Source organism: Pelophylax lessonae (genome assembly GCF_965119305.1).
Source record: "Pelophylax lessonae genome assembly, chromosome: 10".
Taxonomy (NCBI): domain Eukaryota; kingdom Metazoa; phylum Chordata; class Amphibia; order Anura; family Ranidae; genus Pelophylax; species Pelophylax lessonae.
The window spans coordinates 86500486-86510331 of NC_138777.1; the positions used below are offsets into that span (position 1 = coordinate 86500486).

Consider the following 9846-nt stretch of genomic DNA (forward strand, 5'->3'; position numbering starts at 1 on the left):
GGGGGTTTGGACACTGGAAGAGTCCAGACTCCCAATTAATGTTCTGGAACTCGGAGCGATCAGGCTGTGCCCGAATCACTGGACGGATCGCCTTCAGAGGTGTTCCGGTACTAATCCAGTCAGACAATGCCATGACTGTGGCTTATGTCAATCACCAGGGTGGAACGAGGAGTGTATTGGCAGCCCTGGAGGTAGCTGGCATTCTATGGTGGGCAAAACATTTTGTTCCGGCCCTCTTCGCCGTACACATTTTAGGGGTGAAAAACTGTCAGGCGGATTATCTCAGTTGGCAGGCGTTGGACCGAGGGGAGTGGTCCCTTCATCTGGAGGTATTTCATCAGCTGTGTCTCCGGTGGGGCAGCCCCAAGGTGGCTCTGTTGGCGTCTATGCTCAACCGGAAGGTGCACAGGTTTGTGGTACGGTCACAGGATCCGCTAGAAGACGCCACAAACGTGCTGGTGGCCCCCTGGGGCCAGTATCGTCTGATTTATGATTTCCCTCCGCTCAAGCTTCTGCCAAGACTCTTGCGCAGGATCAAGGTAGAAGGAATTTAGGTGCCCCAGATTGGCCTTGCTGGTCTTGTACGCCAACCTGGTGCGGCTGTTCGCTGATGCCCCTTGGCCACTGCCTCTCAGGGAGGATCTGCTGTCCCAAGGGCCAATCTTCCATCCTGCTTTACAGTCGCTGGCTTTGACAGCTTGGCTGTTGAAAGCCAGGTGCTAAAGGATAGAGGTTTGTCTGGGTCGGTGATTTCCCACACTACTGAAGTCTAGAAAGTCTACTTCTAGGAAGATCTAACATTATACGTGGAAAGCGTACATTTCGTGCTGTGAGTCGCTTGCTAATCACCCTCGCTCTTTTTCGGTGGCTCAGCCCTTGACCTTCCTTCAACGGTGGATTGAGCAGAAATTCGCCTTAAGTACCATTAAGTGTCAGGTGTTGGCCTTGGCGGTCTTCTTTCAGCAACCCTTGGCCGGGAACTCCCTGGTGCGTACTTTTATTCAGGGGGTTCGACATTTGACTCCACCGGTTCGGTCCCCACTACCGCCTTGAGATCTCAACTTGGTGCTTTCAGCTCTAAAGAAGCCTCCCTTTGAAAATATTTTCGAGATTCCCCTGCTTACGCTATCCTAGAAGGTGGCCTTTTTGGTGGCTATTACCTCTGCGTGCAGGGTGTCGGAATTGGCGGCGTTGTCTTGTCCTTCCCCTTATTTGGTGATCCACAAAGATAAGGTGGTTCTTCGCCATTGTTTGTCGTTCCTTCCAAAGGTGGTCTCTAATTTCCTTCTGAATGAGGACATTGTTTTGCTTTCCCTGTGTCCCAGGTCAAAACATCCTAAGGAAATTGCATTGCCTTCCCTGGATGTGGTTCGGGCTATTTGGGTGCACCTGGCAGCTATGGAGTCTTTTTTAGAAACTCAGACTCACTATTTGTGCTTACGGATGGGCCTTGAAAAGGACTATCCGCTTCTTCTGCGACCATTTCTAGATGGAGCAGACAGATGGTGACTCAGGCCTATTCGATTAAGGGTCAGGTTCCTCCTTTCCCTGTCAGTAACACAGGTGTGCAAGGCGTCAGTAACACAGGTGTGCAAGGCGGCTATTTGGTTGTCTGTGCACACTTTCGCAAAATTTTATAAAGTGGATGTGTTGGCATTTGCAGATGCCTCCTTTTGGCTGCAAGGTTTTGCAGGCTGCTGTTTAGGGGGCTTGTTCCCCCTTTTGGGGGTGTAATGTTTTTCAGGTGGGCTCCAGTTGTTTTGGTTCAGCTGCTGTTACTTGGTTGGCTATGGTTTAGCCTTGGGAATTTCTTTCTTTCTGTTCCCACCCCTCATGTTTGGCACTGCTTTGGGACATCTTAATGGTCAAGAAGCTCGGGAGCTGTGTCCGACAATGAACGAAAGAGAAAATTAGATTTTTGACTTACCGTAGAATCCATTTCTCAGATGTTCATTGACGGACACAGCACCCACCCCTCTATGGAGTAATATTACTTCTAAAACTGCTTGTAACAAAACTGAGTACCTATAGCAGAGAGGGGGATTATACCTCCTGGCACTGCCCATAGGCGTAGTCAAGTTATTTTTCTGCCTAGCGTCTTACTCTTGTAGAGGGCAGTATAACCCAATTTTATGCAATATATGTACAATGTTTAGTATGATATACTTGTGGATTTTAGTAATGTTTATTTTTCATTATTCACATATTCTTATTTAACTGAGACAAAAATTGGATTTTTGACTTACCGTAAAATCCATTTCTCTGATGTTCATTGACATCAGCTCCTGATCGCCTGACTATTATTATTATTATTATTATTATTATTATACAGGATTTATATAGCGCCAACAGTTTGCGCAGCGCTTTACAATGTGAGGGAAGACAATACAGTTACAATACAGTTCGAAACAGGAGGAACTAGAGGACCCTGCTCGTTAGAGCTTACAATCTAGAAGGGAGGGTCAAGTGAAACAAATGGCAACAACACCCTCCCTTGTTGTTGCCATTTGTTTCACTTGACCCTCCCTTCTAGATTGTACGCTCTAACGAGCAGGGTCCTCTAGTTCCTCCTGTTTCGAACTGTATTGTAACTGTATTGTCTTCCCTCACATTGTAAAGCACTGCGCAAACTGTTGGCGCTATATAAATCCTGTATAATAATAATAATAATAATTGTCAGGCGATCAGGAGCTGATGTCAATGAACATCAGAGAAATGGATTTTACGGTAAGTCAAAAATCCAATTTTTGTCTCAGTTAAATAAGAATATGTGAATAATGAAAAATAAACATTACTAAAATCCACAAGTATATCATACTAAACATTGTACATATATTGCATAAAATGATCATGAATTATAAAGTACAAAACCTATATATCCCAATGCAATAGTCACATATCCACATGTGCACATAGTGCACGATAGCTCAGTTGTCCATTGAGTAGTTCATTCAATAAAAAATCCAAATTTTAAAAGTCCAAACCAATATAACAAATCCCACAATTGTCAGTCTTGTGCTCAGAGGGGAGAAGTTCACCAATGTCCTCGTCAGGAATTCATACTCTCTCTGGATTATGTTGGGCCAAATGCAAAAAAGTAGGACCAGAAAGTGTTTGAGCTAATAATAAAGGCAATCCACACTGAAGTTTATCCATGTATTTGTCCAGCATGGAGACGGTCGAAGTCTAAAACTGTATGAATATTCATGTTCAGATTAGATCAAGAAAAAAATTGATTTCAGTGCTGAACAACACAGTAAAGGGGCATTTTTCTTTATGGCTTCCATTTTAGTATCTGCAGTTCGTTCCTAGAAGCAAACCCCTCTCACTCCTAGTTTGTCATCTGTGACTTCCTCAGGAGTGGAGTGTGCATTGTCGCCATCGATAAGATCTTTTACATAACCTACTGCTCAGCTACTTCCCTCTGTTACCTGGATTACCGTATATACTCGAGTATAAGTCGACCCGAATATAAGCCGAGGCCCCTAATTTTACCACAAAAAAGTGGGAAAACTTATTGACTCGAGTATAAGCCTAGGGTGGGAAATGCAGCAGCTACTGGACCCAACTGGACCACCACAAGACACAAAACGGGCTGCGGGCATGGTACAGGAGATGGCACAGGTCATGGTACTGACAATGTCCTGTACCATGCCCGCAGCACTGCATGAGGAAATGCAGGGGCTGCGGATGAGTCTCACCTTTCGGTGAGGCGCCTTCGATTTAAAAATCACGCCGCCCGGCGCCAATACGTCACCGCGAATGCGCCGCCGATGCTCGGGAAAGCCCGTATACGTTTGGCTATTCCCGGGCATGCGGCACATGCGCGTGGAACATGTCTTTAAAAAGACAGTGATTCGAGTATAAGCCGAGGGGGGCATTTTCAGCATGAAAAAATATGCTGAAAATCTCGGCTTATACTCGAGTATATATGGTATATTATTACAAATTTGTGGGTGTTTCATATTTTGGACAGCAGGTGTCGCTATGAGTTAGAAATCTTACAACACATTCATATTTTAGACAGCAGGTGTCGCTATGAGTTAGAAATCTTAGAACACATAACATTGACCTCTTACACATAATTTAAAAATACATAGGAAACGTAAAATGGTAAAAACTAAGTAAATAAAATTCCATATGAAATCTGATAAACTAAATTAAAAAAAAATGTTATACAAATATACTGCCTACCAAATCCATGACAATGGTTGCCTTTTGTATACGGGCTCATGTGGTAGGCATTTTTTTTATTACACAAAGCTGACCATGCCGTCCCCGCCGGGAGAAGAGCCGCTACCAATAATTGCAAGTAAATGTGGCAGGCTGGTTGTGCCCAAGCTGATCGATCGACCGATCAACTTGGTACATTAAGCCTGGCCATACACAGTTTGAATCTCGGCTGGTTCCTGCTGAACCGTCTGAGATACGAACCATCTATGGCCTACCTTAGTGTGAGAAGGCACATGTGATCACTAGAGGGACCTGATGTTCATGAGTAATTATATCCTAATCTGTCATCTAAGGTTACATCATCTATGTTTATAACATAAGACTGTCTTTTACAATAATTACTAGTATGAGAAACACACATTTGTGAACTGTACAAAGAGCAGGAATATACCAGCTACCAAGTTCTCAAATGTTCTCAGCTTTATCCTGCTGAAATGACCTTAATTAGTCTCGCTTAGGAGGGATTTTATTTTCAGTGAAAATATAAGCCCATAAACCCAGGTTTCATGTAGCAGGGAAAACAATCAAAAACAGAAGGATTTAATATAATTACAGGGCCTATGTCAACAGTTGCAAAAAGATATACATGTAGAATAGGTAAAATGTGCTTTTAGGACCTAATGTTGACAGTGACCAGCTGAACTGACCTGAAGTGGATGAACATTTTTGTATCAAAACAGGATATAAACTGATATATCTTGAACAATTATTAGCAAACCTTTTCAACCATCAAACATTTCTTTGTAATGTCTTATTGGGTTCATAGTAAAGGCAGGATATAGGCAGTAAACGTGTCTCCAGGTTTTTCATTTGATCAACATTGTATAAAATGTTTATTGTTGTGTAAAATGTTTATTGGGTTCATTCTCTGCACATGCTGTTCTTTTCTAGGGCAGAGATCCATGATGTTCAGGAAGCATCTCTAACCATCAAAAATCACCTTTTAACAGCTTAGAATGAGCTAACTAATGAACACTGAACTGTGATTGGCTGCTGTGGGTTCATACTCACCAATGCTGCTTGCTATTTCTGAGCTCTAAGCCCCCTAAGGGCTCTTTCACACGGGCGGTCCGATCAGATCCGCCTGTCAGTTTTTTAGGCAGATCTGATCGGATGCCCATTCGGCCCTATGGAGCAGCGGATGTCAGCGGAGACACCTCCACTGACACCCGCTGCCATCCGCATCCGATCCTGTCCGTGAAATCCGGACGGATGGAAACCCTATTTTCCATCCGTCCTAGGGATGGGATCGGATGAGAGTGGACAGGCAGTCCGCTCTCATCTGATCCCCCATAGAGAGCAGCGGGGGCTGTGACACCTCCCTCTCCGCACCGCAAGCGGAGACGGAGCTGTCATCCGCCGGCTCAGCTGGAATCGACGGATCGATCCCCGCTGAGCAGCACGGATCCGCAACGGAGGCGGACCGTGTGAAAGAGCCCTTAGGGGTCTATTATGAAGGGCTTCAGACTTGTGTCAGTGGGCATGATTTTCAGGTCGTTTGACATTAGTTTGAGAAGCTTCTGAGATCAGTTATGAGGCTTGCCTACAGGCTGTCTAAGCCCATTAGCGCAGTGTTTCTCAACCTTTTTTCAGTCAAGGCACCCTTTATAATTATGGACAGTCTTGAGGCACCCCATTCTAACATTTAAAAAAAAAACTATTCTAATAGTTTTAAATAATGCATTAATGTCCACACACGTAGGACACCAAGCGTTAGAGGTTTTTCCAAAGCAAATATATTTTTTAAAAGTGGTACTGACTAGTATTTCAATGTTTCTCTTCTCCCTGAGTTTTTTTCCATCAATCTGCTAAGGTGACCCTAGTGCTGATGGATTGGGGCAGAGGAGGGTCAAACAAGGATGCTCTTCCGGCAACCGTTAGGCCCCTTTCACACATACAGTCCGTTCAGTTCATCAGTTCAGTCACGTCAAAATGCATCAGTTTTCCATCCGTTTTCCGTCCGTTTTTCGTCCGTTTTTCATCCGTTGTCATCCGTTTTTCATCTGTTGTCATCCGTTTTTCATCTGTTGTCATCCGTTTTTCATCCGTTGTCATCCGTTTTTTGTCCGATCCGTTTTTTTGACGGATGAAAAATAGGGCATTTATTCGTTCAAAAAAACGGACATTGACGGAAGTGGATGAAAACGGATGTTAAATGATGATCATCCATTGTCATCCGTTTTTACATAAAGATACATTGATGTCCGTTTTTTCATCTATCAACGGATGGATGAAAACCGGACAAATGGACAGCATGTGTGAAAGGGGCCTTATCCTCCCTATTAACCGATGAGGTCATTGGTTGTTAGGATGCCGGCGGATAGAAGGTCGTAATGGTTCACAATAAAAATCTGTGACTTTTGTGTAACTAAAAGGCAGGCTTGTTAATTTTTGGGCATTTTGTAGGCATTTTGCCAAGGCACACCTGAAGATTTCTCAAGGCACCTCAGGGTGCCTGGGCATCCTGGTTGAAAAAGGCTACATTAGCGTAATGTCTGCCATATTTCCTCCTTTCAGGTAGCCCAGGTGCAACATACAGGTGCAATGAAGGCCCTATTCTTATTTTGCATAGCAGGAACTTACAATCCTGTTTGCAATTGCATGTGAACGAATTTCACACTATTCTGCGTTGCACAGAAGGCAGCCTGGTTACTAGAATGGGATTCTCTATGCACGGTTGCCCTGATAAAGCATCTCAAGGACCAAAATTTGGCCCTGAGCCAGTTGCATTTTTACACGTGTGTAATTGCATGTTTTGTATCACCAAAATTGCACTGCGTTTGCGGTGCCATTAAGGGTGAATAGCACCCAAATGTGCATTGTGCATTTTGCTGTGATTTTAGTAGTCTGATTTGGAATCACGGGCAGAATCCGTGAGATTCGGTCCATGATTCCAAATTGCCTAAGTGTGAATGGAGCTTTACATGATGCCATTCATGGTTATGACCGATTATACGCTGAAGCTGGGTTTCCTGGGTGGGAGAAGTATGACAGGCATTACAGTGAACAGACTCAGGCAGTCACTGTGCTTGAATTCTCACCATTCATTGACCGGTGCCTTTGGTCTTTAGTTGACCTCCTTCTGACTTGCATTTAACATCCCTCTAAGCTGCATCACCCTGCCTCAAGATGCATGTGCATTTTCATTGACTTGGAGAGAAACGTTCTGATTGGAATAAAAGCTTGTGGATAGGAGCTTTTACTCTTTTCTCAATACCGTTTTTAAATTAATATTCAAATGAGGATTGTAGATAATTGTGGTTTGTAAACCTTTATCAACCAGCAGTGACATTCAATTTTATAATCTGTTATTAAAAGGCTATATATAGTGGTAGCATGGATTTGAATATATTGTTCACAAAGCAATAAGAATTGCAAATGCAGTAATTTTCAAAAGAAAGGGGAGACGGAAGAGAATAAAATGTGTGTAGGGGGTCTCTTTTGACATTGTAACAGACTAATACGTTCATCTGTCCTTCAAAAAGGTGACCCTCATTGAAAAGGATCATGTTTTATCTAAAACTTTCAAGAGAAACGCAATTTTAATTTCCTACTATCTCTCATTTATCTAGGCTCTACTATCATTTGGAGCTGAGGAGATCTCAGAGCCTTCCTACTCCCTTGGTCCTTGGAGCCAGTGAGTCCCTGCCCAGGTGGATTAGGAGCAGTACCTCCTTAATGGACATGATGCAGAAATGGGAGGAATATCAGAGGCAACTGATGCCTGGACTGTTCTGTATCAACGTGGATATGCAAGCTACACTCTACCACCATCAACAGCCACAACAACATCCTGAGCTTTCCATGGATCCGAACAGTCTGCTAATGGTGGAGGTGACCAAACCAAACTGCTTGGAAGCACCATGAGGGCTAAATGTGGATACCAGAGCCCTGGATAAGGACCTTAATTTTCAGTGGTTATTTTACCAAATGATGTTTGACCAAGGTCACCTATAGGTTTTTTTTTATAGTTCTAAGGTGAAATGGTATTCTAAAACGCAGCTTCATTCAGGCTGTATTATCCATCATTGGAAAATGCCAGTGAAGTTTAAACAAGATGGTGCCATTAGAGAATATGTTTATGGTCTTGTGGGACCAGATTCTGCTAACCACAATGAAAACACTGAAATACCAGTGTTGTTATTAATAAGATATGTTGTGGCTATTAAATGGGTCATCACAAAGGTGTTAAAACTCAACAAAGCAATGCAATTGATAGTGAGTAGGAGGATACAAGGTATCATTTCATTAAGTAAGATCGGGTGCGTTTAATTCGCACCTTTGTTAATACGGAGAACTTTCCAAAGATTAGTGGTAAATTTAATGGTATATATTTACTATTACTAAAACCAACAATTTCTATTCTTCATTGTATGATGAATATGCTCAAAATCTAGAGATAAAATGTGATCGGGCCTGATCTTTTCCTTTGTTTCTAAGTACAACCTGTGCCGGCTATCACCATTAAGAGAGTATTGTGGTGAGTCCAGGTGTTCAGGCTACTTGTTTGAGGATAAGCGGATATCTCTCTGCCCTTCGTTCTCTGGGATATTTGCTTGTCTGTGGCTCCGTGGAATCATTCAGTTCTTGAATTTTATTTAATTGGAGTGCTGAATCTAGTTGAGTTCCTGCAATGTTATGTAGGTTGACAGAAGGGCTCCTTAGGCCCTATAACATGCCTATGCCCCAAAATAGCTTAGTTATTTTTTTACATGGCCTCCTACATACACTTGTATTCTCTTCATCCAAATGCCTCTTCAGCCTCACAAACCCCACTTTATGATGTTAGTAACTTTTTCGATCATGGATGCTCTCAGGTTAGCAACATCCTAAAAATATTCTTATAATTATATACTTGTTTGGTATGTACTTATATATACTTATATATTAAGTTAGGTTAAGATTAAGTTTCCAGAGGGTATGGCAGGTTTATTAAGCTTCAGAAGGCCGACCGATATGTGACAATGTTGGAAATGACAGCCGCTATGCAGAACCACAGCAAGTAAAATGTACTCCAGCATTATTTCATTTTTTAAGGGCCTATTTACAGTTGTTCAGTGCATTAACAACCGATAGGTTGCACAGTAACATGCATTGGGTTAAGGCAGCCCATTCATTTTAGCTGGGTTGCCATCACATGTCCTAAATTGGACAAGGCCCATTTTCTTGCAACTAACGTGCAACGCCATATGTCGCGGCATGCTACAACAAATGGATGGCGCCGCAATGTACCAAAGTGTGTAACTCGTGTTATCACAAACATGTCATTTTGTCCTTGAGCGTTCTCCTGCTCTGTCTGTAGCATGGTACATTGCACTGCGGGAGATGTGAGGTCAGAGGATTTTTTCTGCTTCATCTGAAGTGGTCAGAGTCTCAGAACAGGGAAGACCAGGCTGATTCACTTAAAGTGGAACTAAACCCTCCTATCCTTTTCAGCCAAGGAAGCTGCCTCGGTTTCATCTGCACCTGCCATGGTGCTGCACATGAGATCAGTTATGACACCAGACATTTCATGGTTTGAATGCTGGTTTGAGAACACAAGCAAATGTGACAGCTAATTTCAGTATTCCAATGACAATGTAACTGTCTTTTGAAACTGTTAATTCGATGGGT

General features: G+C 42.9%; 1 protein-coding gene across 2 annotated transcripts in view; it reads left to right on the forward strand.

The window, feature by feature from the left end:
• The window catches only part of PNPLA2 (patatin like domain 2, triacylglycerol lipase), a 74489-nt gene extending 66292 nt beyond the window's left edge, over nt 1-8197 (forward strand). For both annotated transcript variants that reach the window (XM_082271096.1, XM_082271095.1), the window contains exon 10: nt 7806-8197. In XM_082271096.1, the coding sequence (XP_082127222.1) occupies nt 7806-8100 (295 nt within the window). In that variant the 3' untranslated portion in view covers nt 8101-8197. The remainder of the gene's footprint in view (nt 1-7805) is intronic.
• The last annotated feature ends 1649 nt before the right edge of the window (nt 8198-9846 follow it).